We start from the raw sequence: 23,439 nt of genomic DNA, 5'->3' as shown, positions 1-23,439 counted from the left end.
TTGGACTTATGAGGAAAGTTGGTCGTACACCTCTTGTGTTGTTAGGCCAAGATCCTATTTATGATTTTGGTGAAACGAATTATGATAATGATACGTTTAAAATACTACACGGTGATGATGTTATGTTGAGGTTATGATATGGTAATGGTGATGGTAGAATAAATGGTGATGATGAGTTGATATAAGATTATGGGGATGATAGGAGTATGATGAAGACAATAAAAAAACTTCATATAGATAATTAACTAATTCATGCGATTTAAAACAGAAACATACGAATGATCTATTGGTTGGGTGTATTGGTTGGGGAACGAGAGGTCACGGGTTCGAACCCGGGATGTGGCATATTTTTTTGGGAACTTGTTGCTCTAAGGTAGTTTTATTGTTATTGTTACTATTATTGTTGTTATTATTATTATTATTATTATTATTATTATTATTATTATTATTATTATTATTATTATTATTATTATTATTATTAGTATTACTAAAATTATTATTAATAATATCATTAATATTATTATTAGTATCATTTTTATTAAAAACTATCATTTATATTAAAAGTATCATTTTTACTACTATTATTATCATTATTAGAGAAATTATTTTATCAAAATTATTATTATTACTATCCTTATTATTATGTTGACATTAATAGTATTATTTTTAATATCATTATCATAATAACTATTATTATTATTATTATTATTATTATTATTATTATTATTATTATTATTATTATTATTATTATTATTATTATTATTATTATTATTATTATTGTAAAATAAAACAACTTTTATTTATTATCATTATCAATATTATTTTATCAAACAACTATTAGTTATATAAAACTACATTTACTACACATAACATTACTATATTAATACTTCTATAATAAATATTAACAAATATAATTAATAAGGTTATTAATGAAAAACCTAATTAAAATAACAATTAAATATCTTATAATATATAAAATTGTTTGATTACCGTAACATGTGTTAATATACATAATTGAATATAGGTTCGTGAATCCAAGGTTAACCCTACATTTGTTCAATGTCGTCATATGTATTTTTACTACAAAATATAGTATGGTGAGTTTCATTTGCTCCCTTTTTATATATATTTTGGGCAAAGAATACATGCGCTGCTTTTATGAATGCTTTACGGAATAGACACAAATACTTAAAATATATTCTACGTTGAGTTGTACCACGCTGCATATCTTCCCTAATAGCTTGGTAACTAATATTTACATGTTGGAAGAACATGTAAGCGCGAATCCTATTGATAGATCTATCGGGTTTGACCACCCCAACCGGGCTAGTCACTCTAGTATCATAAACGGTTGCATAGTACTTCGTTTTTACTACAGTTGGTACAGTGTAGGTAGATTTCATAATAAAGGGAATGTGCCACATTAATAGTTAAGTATTGTTACCGAAGCACTCAACAACTTATAGAATACTCTTATACACTTGCGAGTGTACATATATTTATAAACAGAAATCTTGTGGTCTATGAATATATTGAAATGATTGTTATGATAAACCTATGAACTCACCAACCTTTTGGTTGACACTTTTAAGCATGTTTATTCTCAGGTATGACAGAAATCTTCTGCTGTGCATTTGCTCATTTTAAAGATATCATATGGAGTCATTCATGGCATATTTAGGTCGGTACCTCGTAATGGGACCAAATGTTGATGACTTCGTCCAGATGGATTATGACGGGTCACTACACTTTGAGTCAATTAGGATTTCAAAATGGAAATGGGAACATATCACCATGGATTTTGTGACAAAACTACCCAGAACCCAGAAAGGAAATGATATGATTTGGGTAATAGTGGACCGTTTAACCCAAAGTGCGCATTTTCTATCTACTAGTGAAACAGCTTCGTTGAGCAAATTAGCTCAGTTGTACCTAAATGAAATAGTATCACGACATGGGATACCGTTGTCTATTGTGTCAGATAGAGATTCACGATTTATATCTAGTTTCTGGAATAGTTTACAAGAGAATTTGGGTACTCGTGTCAACCTTAGTACAGCTTATCATCCTCAGACTGACGGTCAAAGTGAACACACTATTCAGACTTTAGAGGATATGTTAAGGGCTTGTGTGTTAGATTATGGTGGATCGTGGGATTATCATCTGCCATTGATTGAATTTTCTTACAATAACTCCTATCATTCAAGTATTGGCATGCCGCCTTATGAAATTTTATATGGTAGAAAGTGTCGCACTCCATCGTGTTGGTTGGAGGCAGGTGAGAAACATTTTGCGGGTCTAGAAATTGTGCAGCAGACTGCAGAAAAAGTGGCTATCGCATGTGAAAAGCTGAAAGCTGCTAGAGATCGACAAAAGATGTATGCAGATCCTCGTCGATGACCAATGATGTTTACTGTGGGTGAATGTGTGTATTTAAAAGTGTCACCGTGGGAGGGTGTAATTTGCTTCGGTAAATGAGGAAAACTAGCTCCGAGATACATTGGTCCTTTTAGAATTTGGCAAGTGCTGAACGATCAAACTGTAGTGTTAGATCTCCCTCCAGAGTTAGCAGGTATTCATGACACGTTTAACATCTGCTATATTCGTAAGTGTAAAGTGGACGATGAAAATCAAATTCTTCTGCTCCAAGATCTGAAAGTAGATTCAAGTAAGAAATTGGTGGAAGAACATGTGAGGATCATTGACAGAAAAGTGACTAAGTTACGCAAGAAGCAGATTCCAATGGTGTTTGTGGAATGGAAGCATAGTTTAGGCACCAATCTGACATGGGAGACTGAGGAGTTGATGACTTGTAGATACCATAATTTGTTTAACCTTGACCAGATTCCGAGGACGGAATCTCCTTTAAGGGGGGTAGAATTGTAACATCCTAGCTTTGGGCCTAGTGGTAATGACTATTTACCCTTCTGTGCTTATATAGTGATTTTAATAATTATGTTCTTTTTAATTATTGTGTATGGGATAATGAGCTTTTTGTGACAAGGGTCACAGAACATATTTCCTTTTATTAATTAGACTTAGAATGAATAAATTATTAAAGGATTTTGGGTTTCAGATAACTGATAAATACTCGTGTGTTAGACGGAAGTGTTACTTACCTTTGTGTGAAGAAACCCAAAATTAGATATATACTCTGTACGTTCATTCCTTTCTAATTTTAGCAAATTCAAACCCTAAACACACTTACACTCTCTAAAATCTTGAAATCAAAAAGTGGAAACCAAAGATTGTGAATTCGTGAATTAGATAGTAGTGATTTCAAGGATCAAAACAAGGTAAGCTTCTTTGAATTTGTGTCACACCCCCAAATAGGGCCTGGGGTAATTGTGACTAATTATATCAAATCACAGTTGTATAAACGAGAACGACTCTACATGAGACGTTTTGTTGAGTTTTGCAGCGAAAGATAAATATGTCTTTAATTGATATGATATATAATGAAAACTCCAAGCATAGCAAGCAATCATCATCAAAGCAGTAGATATACAGTGGAAGCAATATTTAAGTACATGAGAATAAACATGCTTAAAAAGTCAACACGAGGTTGAGTGAGTTCATAGGTTTGTCATAAATAATGATTTCAGTAATAGTGTTAGACCACAAGATTTAGTTTGTAAAGTAGATCTCGCAAGATCCAAAAGTTGATCTCCCGCAGGATCAAAAGTTATGCTAGTGCGTGATATTTAGACTAAACGTTGTTTGCCCCGTGACAAGTTGTTCTGTCCTTGTCGTTTAATTTCATTATCAAGTAATACAAAGACTTAGTCAAATGTATCGGGGACGTTACTCCCGATAGGCCTATCCCCAATAATTAAGAATGCCGTAGCAATTAAAAATATCACTGTAGGGACTTAGTCGGACATAGCCGGGTATAGTATAGTTTAATAGTTGGTACTGATATTTAGACTAGACTTTCAAGTTTACCCCGTACAAGTTATCATTTATACTTGTCGTTTGGGGACTTGCTGGTCATAGCCCAACATATCACAGTTTAATAGTTAGTACTTGTATTTAGACTAGACTTTCAAGTTTGCCCCGTAACAAGTTATCGTTTATACTTGTCGGTTGGGGACTTGCTGGTCATAGCCCAACATATCACAGTTTAATAGTTGATATGTGTAAAACAGTTATAAAAGTTACGCATGTATTCTCAGCTCAAAAATCTAAAGAGTAAAAGGGATCATATGAAACTCATGAAAAATCAGTTTTAGTATTTGTATTCATTTCATAAAAACAGTTATAAAAGTAGCGCATGTATTCTCTGCCCAAAAATATAGATAAAAAGGGAACTATGAAAACTCACATTAAATAGCAGTTGAAGTATTCCACCCAAGAAAGAATGTAAAGCAAGTAAGTGATCTGGATATCAACCTTGAGGTATAACGTTTGATTAGTTAATGTCTAACTTGACATAAAGTATGTTTATTAATATAGCAACTATATTGACAGTGACGGTTTTCGAGAAAAGTTCCAATTTCTTAAAAGTTTCTATTTTTGGAAGCCTACTATTTATGAAAAACTTCCACTTATAGTAAGCTTCTAGTTTAAGAATGTTCGGGTTATAATTCTTAACAAAGATGTTGTACAATCCCGCCCAAACTTCGTCGCTAACATGCAAGTCACTCGAATGATCTATTGTTACCGAGCGGCCCAGGATCTCTTGACCAGAATCTAAGTCTTGGCATTCGAGATCCACAAGCGTCCCATAATGGTAACAAGGATCACCCTATGCTACAAGTAGCGGTGATGTTTGTAGTATTTGTAAGCTATCTTTAATTATAACCTTCACGTTAGTTGCGTATATACATATATATTCATTAATTCGATTTTAATTATAACTCCTATATATTAATTCATAAAAATACTTTTATAATTTTTAGTAACATATATTACTAATTATAACATGTTATTTATTTTAATTTTAATTGCATATAATTTATAATATTATTTACATGTTTCGGTAAAAAAATAATAAACCAAAGTAAATAGTAAAAAGTAAAAAGTAAAAAGTAAAAAGTAAGAAAAGAATACTTACTAGTAGTAATACTTCAAAGAGAGAATGAGATAAATTTTGGTGTGAGTTTGAATGAGAAATGAAGGGTATTTATACTTGAAAAAATTAGGTAAAAAGAATAAAATAATTAAAAGAAAAAGAAATATTTTAATTTTTAATGGGATTTTAAAATTCAAAAGTATTAAATGTTAGGTCATGGGATAATGCACAAAATAAAATAATAAAAGTAGTTTTCCATTATAATTTTTAATTAAAAAGTAATTTATTTATTTATTTATTTATTTTATTAAAAAAATTATTTATTTTAAGGATTATTTTATATATTTTTTTTAAAAATAAACAAATTGATTTACTACTTTTCCAAGAATATTTGTCAATATTTTTTTTATTCATAATAACAATACTGATAATAAAGATATTAATTATTGATATCTTGTTTAAAAAGGATATTAATAATAATAATATAAATATATCAAATTAATGCGTAATTATTTACAAATAATTGTTCGTGAATCGTCGGAAACAGTCGAAATTTAATGAAATCATATAAAGTTTTTTTGTTTAAATCAACTCGAAAATTTTCGGGTTGTCACAGTATCCCCCTGTTAATAGAAATTTCGTCCCGAAATTTTAGTTGTTGCCATCCATCGGCGTTGTTTGTAAACAGGTGAGGATATTTTCATTTTATTTGGTTTTCAGGTATACTCGGGGCCTTGCGTGAAATCCAACGAATATAATATTGTTTTGTTCCAAGCGTTTTAAATCTTATGATTCATAAATTTTACGAAGTGCATTTTATTATTAATGCGGAGGTTATCTAAAGGATTTAACAAGAGTGTCATTGATTAGGTTTTATCAGAAAGAGATAATGACGCTATACAAGCATTTCAATACACATGAAATGTATTATAAATAATAGTGAGCTTATTTAAACCTTTGAGATTTTATGCCACAATATTAGGGTAGTCAAAATAGAGAGGAGTTCGTGAAAATCACGGTCATGAAATTTGATAGAGATCGTCATTGTTTACAATATGGATATTGTAATGATGAATATGAGTTGAAAAATAGAGTTTTATCACCTTTGAATAATGTGGATAAAACGATTCGATTATAGGAAGAGTATAAACGAAGCTATCATAAAAGATTGAAATGAGGAAATTAAATATTTACCTTAACTTTTGATATGGTTAAAGTTGATTTCCGGAATTCAAGGGATTTAAAGAAATCTTCATAATCTTTATAAGATTTGCTTCTCCGGTAATTACGGAAATTAGGATTTTCTTTGATTAAATGCGGTGAATTTCCTCGATTATTGTGTCTGGAATTTCGCTATAAATTAGCTTCTTCCGTTTCATTATCTTCACCACTTCTATACTTTTTTCCTCAATTCATACTTCTAAAAGATTTGTTAATATGCTCAATCCAGTTCTTATTCTTGACCTTATATTGGTTATCACCACAATCTTCCTTCTTTTCCAACTCCCACCAGAGGAGTCTGTTTACTTCTATTATGCTCTAGGATTTATTGTGCTTTTAGTTCTCCCGTGTCTTTATATTGCTATACGCTTTGATATACACGGTTTGTAATTTTAGTGTTGTTATCGGGCTTTATATTTTCCCTTATATGTCGAAGCTTCATGCTTTCGTAAAGCAAGTAATGGTCTAGAATTCGTAGGTATGAAGTTTCGAATGATCATAATATACAAAGCAGAAGGAAAGGTAATAGCACGATTTGATTTGTTAAATTACCAGAATATCCGGAAAGATAGGACTATCAAAAAAATATGTTCTTGATATGTTTAGAGATTTAAGTAGAATGTAAGAGTCGTGTAACATGGCAAATGATGATTATAAAGTCTATGAATCATCATCTTCCATTAAAAATTTAGCATGACTTACTGTAATATAATCACGTTGGCCTGACGTCATTATATTATACTAACTCATGCTTCAATTCCCAACACTACTTCAAATCATTCATAATTTAAACTTAAATTTTACAGAATATAGAAACTAAATCAGTTTCCTTTATGATGTGATAAAGATATCGCAAGGAGACAATTAATTGCGGTCAAGAATCGTTATGAAGATATCTTCAGAAATATAGAGGATATTTATAACGAAAGATACGGTGATATCTTAGAATTCCTAAGATCCAATGACGAGGAAAATTCTTCTGTTTCCTCTGCATTTAATGCTACCATATCTGAATCATTGGTTATCAATCCGAGATGGTTTCAAGAAATTTTATTTTTAGATGATTAAACGCTGATTGTAATCGTCAACGGATCTAATGGTTAACGAATAGGCGTTATTGATTTTAAAAGTAATGAATGATTATTTCGGCGGTTTGATATGATAATTCATCATAGAATATGAATGAATACAATTCATGAGAATCAGAATTGAAGAATGTACAATGTAACATATTAACGTGAGATATAAACATTTCTAGGGTATTACCTACCCGTTAAAATATTTTCACAATTAACAGTTTGTACAAAAGAGTTTTAATTACAGTCTTTATGAAAATATACATACATATATATTTTCCTTCAGATGTAATCATGGATTTAATGAGTTAGTATAATATTAACTCATTTGATTTACGGTTGAAACAAGAATGAATAATCTCTAAAACCTTAGAGATTTCATAATTGTCGCGAAATATTTTGCTAATGAAGTTATGAATCAGTACATTCATCGTTACACTTGATTTATTATGAAATGGAGTTTATTGTGTTGAAGCAGTGATAAACAATTGTTAAGTCATTAACGAAGGGTGTACATCATAGCATATTAGTGATATGAATTTACCAAGTAGTACATACTAGTTGAGATTCACACTTAATTGCTTAGTACGATAAGATTTATTATTATTCCAAATCATATATATATAAGGTATACATATATAATCCTTCACGAAGAATAAGTCAATACATCTTAACTCATTATTACTAATATTCCTTGGTATCTATGGGCGTATGATGTTAATGTTTGAGGTACTGAGTGTGATGTTGAGGCGTGGGATGCAGATGTTGTTGTTGATGAAGCTGATGCTGTTGGTGGTGATGCTGATGTTGCTTACGATGCTTACAATGTTGGTGATGTTGGTGGATGGTACTGGTGGTGATGGTTATTCTGCTAGTGCTGCTGATGCTTGTAGAATTCGCACCATATTCTCCAGAGCCACCACTCGAGCGCGAAGATCGTTGACTTCTTCTACTATTCCGGGATGATTGGCTGTTAGAACAAGGGGGTGAATAAGATCTAGAATCTTTGATATTACATATTCGTGATGGGATACCCTGGAAAGAAGAGAGAAAATGGTGTTTCGGACTGGTTCACCGGTAAGCGATTCAGGTTCTTCGCCAAGGGGTGAATTCGGTTGGTGGAAGGGATCACCTTTTTCTTGCCTCCATTGATTGAGTCGGCTACGAACCCATCCCCAATTCATCCAGAAAAGATGATGGCTGATTGGTTCGTTTGTTCCGGTTACGCTGCCATTGGAGCTCGAGGAGTTCGAGAAATTCATATTATGTGTTTGGAATAGGGTTTGATATGAAATGGGTTTTGAATACTGAATGATATATTCGTCTCCTTGAATACGTATTTATAGCAAAAAGATTTCCGTAATTTACGGAGGAAATTTAGGAAAAGTGGTAGACAAGGTCTATAGGGATAGATATGATAAGATATGATTTGTCTATACTCCAATAATGGCAGTATGACGTGTCGAGATTATAAAATGATAAGTATGTAATCTAATAATCTTTCGATTAAAGACTTTCAATTCGTATACTGTGATAACCCAATGACATTTTCTGGTTCGCAAACCGATGCATAAAGGTATAAGGCATATAGGTACGTGATATAACAGGGAGTTATATACGTTTAAGTATGAATAGTAACAATTATAGGAGTTTCAAAAATCATGGATAATATTTCATGTAATACATATGTAATACACAAAAACATGATAGATGACATAGGAATGTCAAGAATTTCAGAAATCATGTTGTCGCCTTTAAATGTGGTGGCGTAATTGGATAATACTTAGGAAAGTGAGCAGAGTTCTTAGGTTGGCTCGGCATTCTAAGATAAATAAAGTTTCTAAAGTATAGTGTAGCATTTAACAGTTAAAGGCAACAAGCAAATGTACTACGGTCAAGGAAAGTTGTAGTCCTACATTGCTAAGGTACCTAATTGTATAAGGCACACATAAAATACAATCCTGGTTCTCTACAACAACCTGCTCTGATACCAATCTGTGACACCATGTTACACAGATTGGGGTTAAAATCCAAACAGTGCCTTTCCTACGAATAGGGTGACCACTGAGCGTACCTCAGACTCTGATTTTACAGCCCGCGTCACCGCTGTTATTTGGCCAACCATAAAAGGATCGCAAGGAGTAAGAGCCAATGCTTCATCACAGGTAACACTGTCAGAACCCCCTCTACGACTAACTCACCCAAAGTCGTTGCCGTTAACCGAACCCGAATGTTGGGAACGTTAACCGGTCGTTGCTTTGAACGCAGTTAAACCAGCTCTGATACCAATCTGTCACACCCCCAAATAGGGCCTGAGGGAATTGTGACTAATTATATCAAATCACAGTTGTATAAATGAGAACGACTCTACATGAGACGTTTTGTTGAGTTTTGCAGCGAAAGATAAATATGTCTTTAATTGATATGATATGTAATGAAAACTACAAGCATAGCAAGCAATCATCATCAAAGTGGAAGATATACAGCGGAAGCAATATTTAAGTACCTGAGAATAAACATGCTTAAAAAGTCAACACGCGGTTGAGTGAGTTCATAGGTTTGTCATAAATAATGATTTCAGTAATAGTGTTAGACCACAAGATTTAGTTTGTAAAGTAGATCTCGCAAGATCCAAAAGTTTATCTCCCGCAGGATCAAAAGTTATGCCAGTGCGTGATATTTAGACTAAACGTTGTTTTCCCCGTGACAAGTTGTTTTGTCCTTGTCGTTTAATTTCATTATCAAGTAATACAAAGACTTAGTCAAATGTATCGGGGACGTTACTCTCGATAGGCCTATGCCCAATAATTAAGAATGCCGCAGCAATTAAAAATATCACTGTAGGGACTTAGTCGGACATAGCCGGGTATAGTATAGTTTAACAGTTGGTACTGATATTTAGACTAGACTTTCAAGTTTACCCCGTACAAGTTATCGTTTATACTTGTCGGTTGGGGACTTGCTGGTCATAGCCCAACATAGCACAGTTTAATAGTTGGTACTTGTATTTAGACTAGACTTTCAAGTTTGCCCAGTAACAAGTTATCGTTTATACTTGTCGGTTGGGGACTTGCTGGTCATAGCCCAACATATCACAGTTTAATAGTTGATATGTGTAAAACAGTTATAAAAGTTACGCATGTATTCTCAGCTCAAAAATGTAAAGAGTAAAAGGGATCATATGAAACTCACGAAAAATCAGTTTTAGTATTTGTATTCATTTCATAAAAACAGTTATAAAAGTAGCGCATGTATTCTCTGGCCAAAAATATAGATAAAAAGGGAACTATGAAAACTCACATTAAATAGCAGTTGAAGTATTCTACGCAAGAAAGAAAGTAAAGCAAGTAAGTGATCTAGATATCAACCTTGAGGTATAACATTTGATTAGTTAATGTCTAACTTGACATAAAGTATGTTTATTAATATAGCAACTATATTGACAGTGACGGTTTTCGAGAAAAGTTCCTATTTCTTAAAAGTTTCTATTTTTGGAAACCTACTATTTATGAAAAACTTCCGCTTATAGTAAGCTTCTAGTTTAAGAATGTTCGGGTTATAATTCTTAACAAAGGTGTTGTACAATCTCGCCCAAACTTCGTCGCTAACATGCAAGTCACTCGAATGATCTATTGTTCGAGCGGCCCAGGATCTCTTGACCAGAATCTAAGTCTTGGCATTCGAGATCCACAAGCGTCCCATAATGGTAACAAGGATCACCCTAGGCCACAAGTAGCGGTGATGTTTGTAGTATTTGTACGCTATCTTTAATTATAACCTTCACGTTAGGTGCGTATATACATATATATTCATTAATTTGATTTTAATTATAACTCCTATATATTAATTCATAAAAATACTTTTATAATTTTTAGTAACATATATTACTAATTATAACATGTTATTTATTTTAATTTTAATTGCATATAATTTATAACATTATTTACATGTTTCGGTAAAAAAATAATAAACCGAAGTAAATAGTAAAAAGTAAAAAGTAAAAAGTAAAAAGTAAAAAGTAAGAAAAGAATACTTACTAGTAGTAATTCTTCAAAGAGAGAATGAGAAAAATTTTGGTGTGAGTTTGAATGAAAAATGAAGGGTATTTATACTTGAAAAAAATTAGGTAAAAAGAATAAAATAATTAAAAGAAAAAGAAATATTTTAATTTTTAATGGGATTTTAAAATTCAAAAGTATTAAATGTTAGGTCATGGGAGAATGCACAAAATAAAATAATAAAAGTAGTTTTCCATTATAATTTTTAATTAAAAACTAATTTATTTATTTATTTATTTATTTTATTAAAAAAATCATTTATTTTAAGGATTTTTTATATATATTTTTTTTTAAAAATAAACAAATTGATTTACTACTTTTCTAAGAATATTTTTCAATATTTTTTTTATTCATAATAACAATACTGATAATAAAGATATTAATTATTGATATCTTGTTTAAAAAGGATATTAATAATAATAATATAAATATATCAAATTAATGCGTAATTATTTACAAATAATTGTTCGTGAATCGTCGGAAACAGTCGAAATTTAATGAAATCATATAAAGTTTTTTTGTTTAAATCAACTCGAAAATTTCCGGGTTGTCACAATTTGGTAATTTGAAATGGGTTTTAAGTGGGTTTTGAAAAAGAATTCTTGCTTTGAATGTGTTTATTATGCTTGTTTATGGTTAGAAATAGATTATATATGTGTTATATAGTGTTTTTGGGTCATTTGATTGATCAAAACAAGCAGAAATCGAGTTTTATGTGTAAGAAACTAAAAAATAGCGAGCTGATACTGTTCATCAGCATCCGCACTTTTGAAAGCTCAACCACGCGGTTGAGCACACTTTTGAGGGCTCAACCACGCGATTGATTAGTGGTCAACTTTTGGTAAAATTGAAAAGGCTGTAACTTTCAAACCGTAACTCCGTTTTTGATAAATAAACTATCGTTGGAATCATCTTGAGGTCTAGTTTCCAATGATAATATTTTAAAATACTAAATCAAACTTTAGGGTGGGTGTAAAAAGCTCGAATTGTAGTTGTGCTGCTGTACTTGCTCAACCGTGCGTCTGAGGCACTCACTCGTGCGAGTGAAGTGTCCATTCACACGAGTGAGACACTAAACCGTATGAGTAGGTTTGATAATCAATAGTATAAGTGATAGGTCATTCGTGCGAGTGAGGATGCTCACCCGTGCGAGTGAGCATAGTCAGTCGTACGAGTGAGACCTCATCCGTGCGAGTGACAGTGTTTGTATGTTTGGTTTAAGTGCAATTCTGATCCATTTACTGTATTGCTGTGATATTTATGCTAATGAGTAATTTGATTGAAAAGTGTGCTAACTAGAGAACTAATATTCTCAGGTGATAAACGAAAAGGTGAAGGCTCAGTGATATAAGACAACTGAGTACTTGTGCATCCAGGTGAGTGGGATTATCTTTATGGATGTGATTATATAGTGACAAGTATAGTGATTCGTGCCATGCTTATAATTACACTGTGCAATGAGTCTGTGACCAGTATTGTGACTATATATGATTATGTGTGCACCAGTGAACGTCGATGGGTGTAATTCCGATGTAAGAGGTCAATGCTGTTTACCCTGTGTATTTAAGGTGATAGTATTGGCTCCAAGTGTTACTGATTAGTGGTATTATAACAACCCTTATTTTTCCACTCTGTAATGACTATAATGCCCCTAGGGTTTCATTGTTGATTCGTACATTATATTAGGGTTGTTATCCGAACATAATAAATGAAGTAATTAATATTCATAAACCAAACCCTAACCCTAATACTCGTCATTAATGAACTAAACCCTAAACCTAATCATTTATTGTAAACCCCAATTATTTAATGTGACCCTAACCCTAACCCTTACCCTAACCCTAATAATAATAATAATAATAATAATAATAATAATAATAATAATAATAATAATAATAATAATAATAATAATAATAATAATAATAATAATAATAATAATAATAATAATAATATTATTATTATTATTATTATTATTATTATTATTATTATTATTATTATTATTATTATTATTATTATTATAATTATAATTATTATTAAGTGTATATATTACGTATTAAAAAGTATGTACTATATATTAGTGTAAATAAAATGTAAATAAAATATAAATATGAGCGTATATATAAAATGATTAAGTAATGGGTGACAAAAATAATTTTGTAAATTTAATATAAAAATATATGTATTTATATATATAGCAAAAAGTATAAATAAATATATAATAAATTATGTTAATTAAATAAAAGAAAATAAAATACAAGATATTCTAGAATGTTCCTTTTAATAAAAAAGAAAAAAGAAAAAGGCCTAGTCGGCCGAATATAAAAAAAAGGAGAAAAAGAAATTAATTTGTGTTTTTAAATGGAATGTATTTTTCTTGGAGCCCAAATCATTAAAAACTATAAATAAGGACTTAACCCCTCATAATTTTTACATTAAACTTTTGGAGCTCTCAAAACCCTAAAACAAATTTGTGAGTTTCTTTTCTTCTTTTTTTTTTTCTTCTTTTCATTTTTTTTCTTTTTCTTGTTTTTTTTCGGCCGAAAACAACAACAACAACAATATATTTTTTTTAAATTGTTACAAGCTTAATTAAATATAACTTTATATATGATAATTATTAGTATGATGAATGAGTTTTATAAAAATTGAATTTTCAGAAAAATAATTCGTTTTTGTATTTTTAAAAATATTTGTTTGTATTTTTCAGCCGAACCATTTAAAAATAAATAATAATTATGTATTGAGTTTATTAAATTATATATTATACGTGTTAATTATTAATAAGTAATATGAGATCTAGGAAAAACAATTTTCTAATTTATAATAAGTTTTTATATTTTATTTAATTAAAACTGTTTCTTTAATATATATATATATATATATATATGGTATACATATATATTTATAAAAAATAGGAAAAAGGTTAATTAAGATATACAAATATTTTTCTAGTAAAGTATGATATTTAATTTAAATAATTAGTTCAGTGGATATTTTATAAAATTTAAATTCGAATTTTTTATTATTTAATGATAAAAACAAGGTGAAATTCGTAATAAAAATATATACAGTAAATTAATAATAATAAATAATTTTTCTGAGTTCATAAACTTTTTCTAGATCTTAGAGAAATATATAAATTAATTTATGGTTCAATTTATTAATTATTGTATTATTAAACTCTTTTATTATGTAAATAGAGGGTAAATAAGGAAATAATTATAAAAATAAATAAATATTTTATTTAATATTTTTCTACAGGTTAATTAACTGTAAGAAACTTATAAAAATTTTAAAAATAATTATTTATGTTAATTTGGTATTTTATGTAGAATTAAACTTGTTTTGTGATTAATTTAAGAATGGAAACAAATATAAATACAAAATTGTAATAAAAATACTTTCTTAAATTTTTCTACTGATTTTTATAATTAACTAAGACTATAAAAATTATGTATATGATTATTAGGTATTTTATTAATTATTTTAGTATTTATGGATAATATTAAGTTAATAAAGTACTATATTATTAAGTATCTTGTAAATTAAGTAACAAATAATATAATACATTTATGTTATATATATAGTATAAGATAATGATTAGTATATTGTAGATATTAATTAATCTAAGTTAAAATAAAAATTATAGCTTGAATAATAATACATATATAATTATTAAACTATAATTAGTTATATAATACAAATAGTAACTAAATAATTAACTTAGCTATATAATAAAAGATTATACACCTATAAAATGTGAAGGTTATAATCAAGATAACGTGCACTATATACGAACCTCACCGCTACATATGGCCTAGGGTGGTCCTTGTTGCCTTATGGGAACCGCTTGTGGATTTTGAATGCCAAGACATAGATTCTGGTCAAGAATCCTGGGCGTCCGGTAACAACTGACCATCAGAGTGACTTTTATGATAGCAACGAGATTTGGGTAAAGGTGTATAACATCTTGTTATAGATTATAACCCGAACTTTCTATAATTAGAAGGTTACTATAAGTGGAAACTTTCCATAAATGGTAACTTTCCGAAAATGGAAATTATTTTAGAAAACCATCGTTATTAGTATAATTATTATACTTAAGTCTTTTAGGTAATATCTGATGGTACATTCTATCTCTAGGTTGATATTCCGATCACGTTCTTCCGTTCAATTCATTCTCTTGTGGAATAACTCTTCTGTGCTACTAAGGTGAACTCATAGCCCCGCTTTTTACATATTTTAATGTATTTTATAAATCTTGGGGTGAGACACATGCTTGCTTTAAATGATTTACAATTTAGACACAAGTGCCTAAACTTTTTTAATATATAACTTCGTGATGTTAATGATCAAGCATAGAATAATCCGGTAGGGTTCGGTCCATGCTTGACATCATTGAAAGGGGATTTAAGGGTCAATTGAGTTTAACTCTCCGGTCTGGAGTACCGCGAATAACCCCTTGCAAGATGAGGATCTCAACAGGGGTGGTTAAACGTGGACCCACCATCGGCGGGTAGTCCGGTCATCGATGGCTTGCGCTGATGATAGGATTTGTGTTCAAGGAGCGTTACCTGTATATCCAGAATATCTAGTGCGATGCTATAAGTTTGGTAGCGCAGGTGAGGAAGGCGCTATGTATATAGCGCGGTTGGTCCGTACGTAGATACTCAAAATAGTATGTGTGTAATTTCCTAAGAAGGCCAACCCCTGGGTTGTGATTCAAGTCCGTTATTTATAGCTACAATACTGTCCGTTAATTGGAGCCATGTGTTCCATGCTTCTTTCTTGTCTGCACTACCTGATTATTTCGTGGAGGGGACCAGGGAACAGTACTATTACCTTTTTTTGCTGGCTGTCGGCCCTTGTACAGAGATCGTGGTAAGTACAGGACACGTCATCTTTATGTAGCGCGCCATCATTAAGCTGGCACCCCCTAGCGCACATTTACTTGCACCAGAAGTGCTATAGCGCGCAGGATATGCACATGGTGCAAGTGTGATGCGCAACACGAGCAAACCGGGTATGCGTATTATTAAGTCCCCCCAGTTCGATATTATGCGCAAGTATTGCGCATGGTGTCGAACTCAACTGCTATTAATTTTATGACAGGTGTGTCGTGATGGCCATCACATCACTCGTCATGTTGCATTAAATTCCTTTTGCTTGTCATCTGTCACATGTACGGTCAAGATTCATTATGACCGTCTCTTCCCCTTCTATAAATAGAACTTTCTTCATTCATTTTTCACTTTTCTTGCTTTTCACCCTTTCATGGCTTATCGCACTGATTTTTCCAACGTTGGCTCTATTCCTTCATCCATCTCTGCCGAATATGTAGCGCATATCTCAGAGCGCTATCCTCCCATGAGATCTCTGTCACCTATTGTTCTTGGTCACTTAGACCGGGTGAACCATGCTCCTTGCGGAAAGGTAGCTGTATACAGTGTAGATTTTGAGCGGGGAAACATGCGCATTCCGCCTACGAACTTCAATCTGCGCTTACTTTCCCATTTTAACATTGGCGTGGGTCATCTTGATCTTGACAGCGTCTGCCGCCTCGTTATTTTTCAGATGTGGTGTAAGGTGCATGATTTTATTCCTACGGTGAATTTGTTTAAAAACATATTTTCTTGTGAACGGATTGATACAGGTTGGTTCTCTTTCCATGACAATGTTCGCTTTACCGGTGAGCCATCAGAGGAGAATCCGCATAATTGGAAAGAGCGTTAATTCTTCGTGGATGATACCTTCATTCCGTTAGAGTTCTCAAATGTGAGTGCTTGGCAATACGGTTTTGACGGTAGCTTAAATATGGCGCCACCTTTAAGTTCAAGTGAAAGGTCAATGTTGGAAAAATGCGTAGGTCGCGCGCTTCCCTTACGTGTGTATGGCAACAGCGTTCTGTATGCTGGTGGGATATCCAAGCATTGGCTAGATCCCAACTACAATCCTCACTTCAGTCGTCATTTGCAAGGTATGTAGAGCTTTTTACCTTCTTTTACTCTACACCTTCCTTAACGCTTCTACCCTTTGTTGACAACAATTTCCTTTTTCGAGTACCTCGAGTTTTCTTCTTCTACTCCTGTAGCGGTGGATCGTATGCCTTTAGGGAAAGGTTTTTCCACAAAGCATCCCGTCGCTGCAGCTTCTGCTTCTGGCCCCTCACACAGGAAGAAGAAAATGAAGATTGCGGCGCAGTATGCTGACTTGCCTAAGTGATGTCCTCGCGGGAAACTTATTCCGCCATATCGCGGTGCGCCTGCTCCGAAGAAGCGCAAAAGATCTGTTGCTTTTCCCCCAACAAAGCGCGCTAGCCCTGGTATGTTGCGCACCTCCTTTGTTGCTTATTGTGTTTGCATTTTGGCACTACTCACTTGTTATTATTCCTATATAGATGACGGGCGCGGTAGTAATGCGAGAGGGAGCGCGAACAGACATCATCCATCTCCCATTCATATTGATAGTGACTCCACTGTTGAAAGGTAGCGCCCGAAATCGGCGGGCTCTTGTAAGGGTAAGAACGTCCAGAGCCCCGGGCCGGGCAATTAGTCTTCCGACGATGAATTGTCCGTAATGAGGGACACCATAATGCGCCTTTGCGGCAAGCTTGATAAGGTGCAACAGACAAATATAAAGATTTAGGCACAACTAGATAATGCTAACCTTCAGAATAGCGATCATGAGGAAACCATCCGTGTGTTACGCGCACAGTGCGCCGAGTTGGAGCAGCGAGCGAGGTCGGCTGCTCACGAGTTTGAGGTGCTAAAGGCAGGTCTCCTTCGCATAGTGGATCATGCTTTAAATAGCGCCGCCGTGAATAATCGCTATGAGAGTGCTTTGAAAGCTATACAGGATGTCGAGCGCCTTCACTTTTGGGATATCGTGAAAGAACATATTCAGGTGCCCACTATCCTTCCTAAAGCTACCCGAGACTGTGTCATTCCTGGAGCGCGAAAAGTTGCTAGGGAGGCCTGCAGAGCATTGCACCACATCCCTATTCCTCGGCTCGAGGAGTTGTTACGCAGTCCGCGAGTGTCGGCGAGAGAGTTAGTAGACTCTAAGTTGTAATTTTACTTTGTAGTGTCATAATGCATTACGACGCGCATAACATTTTGTACTAAGTGTATTTTTCGTAATAAATGGGAAATGTATTATCGCAGTGTAAGCTTATGATGCACTTACTGCTCGTATTTTTGTTTCATAACTGGTAATCATTGTTATTTTGTACTCTCGGCGTATCGCCGCTAACCTTTATGTGTGCTGATGTGCACTCAGCACACACTTGGGTCGCGCGCCCGTAATCGCGTCAAAGAGCCTTCCAAACGTTAGTTTGGGACTGTGGTCAAGCACGACCAATGTTTTTTTGTTTATAGTCATTATTTGCAGATCCCTAGGTCTGCTCGGGTGGAACTAGGTCAACCCAATGACCGTCGCTCTCCAGTAATTAGTCTAGTCTGTCGCCAAACAGACTTCTGCTGCGCGGGAGCTAGGGAAAGTCATCCCTTAAGTAGGCAGGAACGCGCTAGTATTTCATTGTGCTCATGCAGTTCAAATCATAAAGCTATTCAGCTCCGAGAGGCACATGAAATCATAACCAGAAATGACTTAATGCTTTAATATAATCAAAAAATGAGTTTACAATATCGCAACACACGGTCGACCTACAAAGACGCGTTGTTTAGTAATTACATGTAAATCTAGATAAAGTAGGTGATTGATCAAGTCTCCTATTTTCTATATTACATGTAGCATTTTTTAAGCGCGGTAGCATGCTAGGTCCGTTTAATTAGATTTCCCTTAAGCTCTGCCAGTTTATAAGTTCCAGTATTGCTGATCCCAATGACCTTGTAAGGTTCCTCCCAATTCGGCCCTAACTTCCCAGTGTTTTGGGCCCTGCTTGCTTGGTTGTCGCGCCACACAAATTCCCCCATCTTGTAAGTTCTTGCTCTTACACGCTTGTCTTAATACTTTGCAATTCGCTGTTTGTTGGCGGCTTCTCGAATTGCTACCATTTCCCTGTGCTCCTCCGCATAATTTAGATTAGTGCGCAACCTTTCGTCATTTTCGCCTTCGCGGTACGAAAAAATTCTCTCTGTCGGAATCGTTATTTTGGCCGGGATTACTGCTTCTGAACCGTATACCAAACTGAATGGTTTCTCTCCTGTGTAGTTCTTGTACGTTCTTCTGTGCACCCATAAGACTTTTGGTAACTCATCTACCCATCCACTGTGCTTCATTCCCAATCTTGCTTTTATGGCGTGTACAATGTCTCTGTTTGTAACCTCACATTGACCATTAGCCTGAGGGCGCGTGTCGGAGGTGAAGCGTTGCTTGATATTCAAGTCCTGACACCAGCTGCGGAAATTGTGTACAGTTGTCGTTGACAATCTCGTTAGGCACACCGAATCTACACACGATGCTTTCCCAGAAAAAATCTCTGATCTGCTTACTAGTGATGGTGCGCAGCGGCTTCGCTTCTACCCACTTAGTGAAGAAGTCGATGGCGACCACTAGGTATTCAGCGTTTCCTGCGCCCTTTGGGAAAGGTCTCACTATGTCAATAGCCCATTTGCAGAATGGCCATGGCGACGTGATTGGTATCATAAGGTGTTGTGGCGCTCTGCTAACTGGCGCGTGGAACTGACATTCTTGGCAAACTCTTGTCCTTTCAGCTGTGTCAGCGTACATTCTGGGCCAATAATATCCTAATCGTTTAATCCTCTCGGTGACTGTCCTCCACCCAGAATGCAACCTACAAGATCCCTTGTGAATCTCATCGATAATCATATCGGCTTCTTTAGGTCCTACGCAGCGTAGGGAGGCGCCTAAATAAGACTTTTGATATAGAACTTCTCGCAATTCATAATTCGGTGCTTTTACCCTAATCTTCATCGCTTCCTTCTCTCCTTCAGGTAAAGATCCAGTGCGCAAGAATTCTATGATGTCTGTCATCCAAGTCATTTCTTCTTCTTCAACGGACGCAATCATTGTTTCTGGCTCTGTGGATTTCTTGAAGACTTGTTCCACTAATATTTTCTTTTCCAGATGGTTGAAGGTGAGGGCCACCAGCTTACTGAGCGCATCCGCCTGCTTGTTCTTGCTCCTAGGGATTTGGCTGATCATGAAGTCAACAAATGTATCGGCTAGAGAGTGAACCAGAGCCAGGTATGATTGCATAGATTTTTTGTTGGCGTCAAATGTGCCGTTTATCTGATTGGCGACTAGCTGTGAATCCACGTAGGCTTGTAACTTCTTTGCTCCTAATTCTCGAGCTATACGCATCCCTACTAATAGCGCTTCATACTCCGCCTCAGTGTTTGTTACTTTAAAGTTGAACCGTAACGCGTATGTATGCTCCTCCTAATGCTGACCGGCGAGGATCAGCCCTGCGCCAGCGCCCTCAGAGCTTGCTGAGATTTCGTGCTCGCCTAGCTCTATTGCCCATTTGGTTAGCCTGCTCGATATCTCGGGTTTATAGAGCAGCTGTCGAATAGGTTGATCAATGAGTACCGTAATTGGATGTGCTTGGAAGTATCTGCGCAAACGTCTAGCGGTAATAACGAGCGCGTATACGAGTTTTTCTATGGGGAGATAATTCAGCTCGCTTCCCGATAGCGCTTTGCTGATGAAATATATCGGCATCTGAGCATCCCCCGTTCAGCGACTAAGACGGAACTAACGGCTTCCTTAGACGCCGCGAGATAAAGTATCAAGGTTTTGCCAGCGATTGGCACCGTTAATGTAGGGATGCCTTTGAGAAGCATTTTCATCTCCTGAAACGCGTTTTCTGCCTCGTCTGACCATTTAAAATCCAATTTTTTAGCGCAATCCTTCAAGGTATGAAATAATGGGAGCGATCTTTCAGCATTCTTAGATAGGAATCGTTTTAACGCGACTAATTTCCCATTGAGGCTTTGAACTTGCTTCTTAGTTTTGGGGGAGGGAATTTTTTCAATTGCTTCTATCTTCTTCGGGTTAGCCTTGATTTCGCACGGAGTTACGATGTGCCCTAGAAAATTCCCTTCTTCTTCACTAAAGCTACACTTGACAGGTTTGAGCTTCATGTTGATGCTCCTGAGTATGTTAAACATTTCGAGTATATCGGCCAACAACTGTTCTTCGGTATTGCTCTTAATGACGAGGTCGTGACGTCTCGAGGTTGCGTCCGATTTTCTTAGCGAATGCTGTATCGTTGGTGCGCTGATAGGTAGCGCCAGCGTTTTTGAGTCCGAAAGGCATATTTGTGTAACAGTATGTCCCCTGGTCTGTGTGGAACGCGGTCTTCTCCTCATCTTCTTCCGCTATTTGTATTTGGTGATACCCTTTGTAGGCGTCTAGGAAGCACTTGAACCAAAAACCGGTGAGCGACTCTACTTTCCAGTCTATTTCTGGCAAAGGATAGTTGTCTTTGGGGTAAGCTTTGTTAATATCTTTAAAATTGATACAGAGCCACCACGTTCCATCAGAATTGACGACCAACACAGGATTAGCTACCTATGTATGGTAGTTTACTTTTCGCAATATGTTGGCCTTAAACAGCTTATCCACTTCCCTGCACAACCATTCACTTCTTTCGGGTGCCATTGGCCGCTTCTTCTGTTTGATAGGAGTCAAGTTGATGCTGGCACAGAGATAATGCTGCTCGATCTCTCGCGGTACTCCAGTCATATCAGCATCGCGCCAACAAAATACGTCAGAATTGGAGATGAGGATATTTCTCAGCTTTTCCTTAGTCTCGTGTGTGAGGCTCCCCCTATCTTTACCTTCTGTTCCGGATACTCGGGATTAACTATAACCCACCATTCATTCGCACCCTTTTCTTCGGGAGTAGCACTCCCCTTATCAGTAACAGATGCACACAAGACGTCTAGCAGCATTGACTCGAGGGTGGCAATTCCTTGATCCGTCAGGAATCGAACCATTCCGTGAATTATGGATGGTACATCGCCAAATTTCTGAATGGAAGTCCTTCCGAGTATAGCATTGTATCTAGAGTACGAGCGGACAATGCAGAATTCTATGCTCTCAGTGCGTTTTTTAATTTATCCATGTTGTCTCTCAGCTCTAGCTTCAAATCCAAGATTCCGATAGGCCACGCTGATTCTCCTGAAAACCTGAATAATGCCATAGTCAGAGGCTTGATGGTTCTCCTCATCGTTGTGGGCAGCTGTTGGATGTAATGCTCGTACATGATGTCAACGCTACTGCCGTTATCTATGTGAAGGCGCTTAACGCCATGACCACATTCGGGCAGATATCCCTGCACTACAATGGGTGCGCAGGAAGTGTTGAATGTCTGAATGGCAGGGAACGATATCTCTGTCATCCTCGGGCTTCCGTCAGCGCTATCTTTGCGCTTTGTTCCTAGCTGTGGTCAGCAGTTGGCCATTGAATGCATTTATTCTCGCGACAGGTGCCTGTATAGAGAAAATAAATGAATAGTGGACATATAGAGAAAAGATCAAATCAAAACCTTTTAACTTGTATGTCCCACAGATGGCGCCAAATGATCAAACATAGAATAATCAGGTCGGGTTCGGTCCATGCTTGACATCATTGAAAGGGGATTTAAGGGTCAATTGAGTTTAACTCTCCGGTCCGGAGTACCGTGAATAACCCCTTACGAGATGAGGATCTCAACAGGGGTGGTTAAACGTGGACCCACCATCGGCGGGTAGTCCGATCATCGATGGCTCGCGCTGATGATAGGATTTGTGTTCAAGGAACATTACCTGTATATCCAGAATATCTAGTGCGATGCTATAAGTCCGGTAGCGCTGGTGAGGAAGGCGCTATGTATATAGCACGGTTGGTCCGTACGTAGATACTCGAACTAGTATGTGTGTAATTTCCTAAGAAGGCCATCCCCATGTCTTGTGATTCGAATCCGTTATTTATAGCTACAGTGCTGACCGTTAATAGGAGCCACGTGTTCAATGCTGCTTTCTTGTCTGCACTACCTGATTATTTCGTGGAGGGGACCAGGGAACAGTACTATTATCTTTTTCGCTGGCTGTCGGCCCTTATACAGAGATTGTGGTAAGTACAGGACAGGTCATATTCATGT

At 35.2% G+C, this 23,439-nt stretch overlaps 2 protein-coding genes across 2 annotated transcripts; one reads left to right on the top strand and one right to left on the bottom strand.

Moving 5' to 3' along the window:
• Nucleotides 1-2,214: 2,214 nt before the first annotated feature.
• Nucleotides 2,215-2,886, top strand: LOC139901309 (uncharacterized). The gene is made up of 2 exons (XM_071884037.1): nucleotides 2,215-2,378; nucleotides 2,514-2,886. The coding sequence occupies exons 1-2, from the start codon at nucleotides 2,215-2,217 to the stop codon at nucleotides 2,884-2,886; spliced, it is 537 nt and encodes a 178-aa protein (XP_071740138.1).
• A 16,447-nt stretch (nucleotides 2,887-19,333) lies between these two features.
• LOC139901308 (uncharacterized) lies at nucleotides 19,334-20,654 on the bottom strand. The gene is made up of 2 exons (XM_071884036.1): nucleotides 19,858-20,654; nucleotides 19,334-19,727 (listed from the first exon to the last, which is right to left on the bottom strand). Exons 1-2 carry the CDS (start codon nucleotides 20,652-20,654, stop codon nucleotides 19,334-19,336), a joined length of 1,191 nt encoding a protein of 396 aa, XP_071740137.1.
• Nucleotides 20,655-23,439: the final 2,785 nt, after the last annotated feature.

The sequence above is a fragment of the Rutidosis leptorrhynchoides genome, chromosome 3, assembly GCF_046630445.1.
Source record: "Rutidosis leptorrhynchoides isolate AG116_Rl617_1_P2 chromosome 3, CSIRO_AGI_Rlap_v1, whole genome shotgun sequence".
NCBI lineage: Eukaryota > Viridiplantae > Streptophyta > Magnoliopsida > Asterales > Asteraceae > Rutidosis > Rutidosis leptorrhynchoides.
This window is presented reverse-complemented; position numbering and strand designations above follow the sequence as displayed.

Excerpts from the sequence above, each read along its gene's own strand:
- LOC139901309 (XM_071884037.1), top strand. The coding sequence starts at position 2,215 with ATGCCGCCTTATGAAATTTTATATGGTAGAAAGTGTCGCACTCCATCG. Across the intron at positions 2,379-2,513 it reads GCTAGAGATCGACAAAAGAT|AATTTGGCAAGTGCTGAACG; the intron begins GTATGCAGATCC and ends TGGTCCTTTTAG.
- LOC139901308 (XM_071884036.1), bottom strand. The coding sequence starts at position 20,654 with ATGCGTATAGCTCGAGAATTAGGAGCAAAGAAGTTACAAGCCTACGTG. Across the intron at positions 19,728-19,857 it reads GCCATCGACTTCTTCACTAA|CTGGTGTCAGGACTTGAATA; the intron begins GTGGGTAGAAGC and ends CAATTTCCGCAG.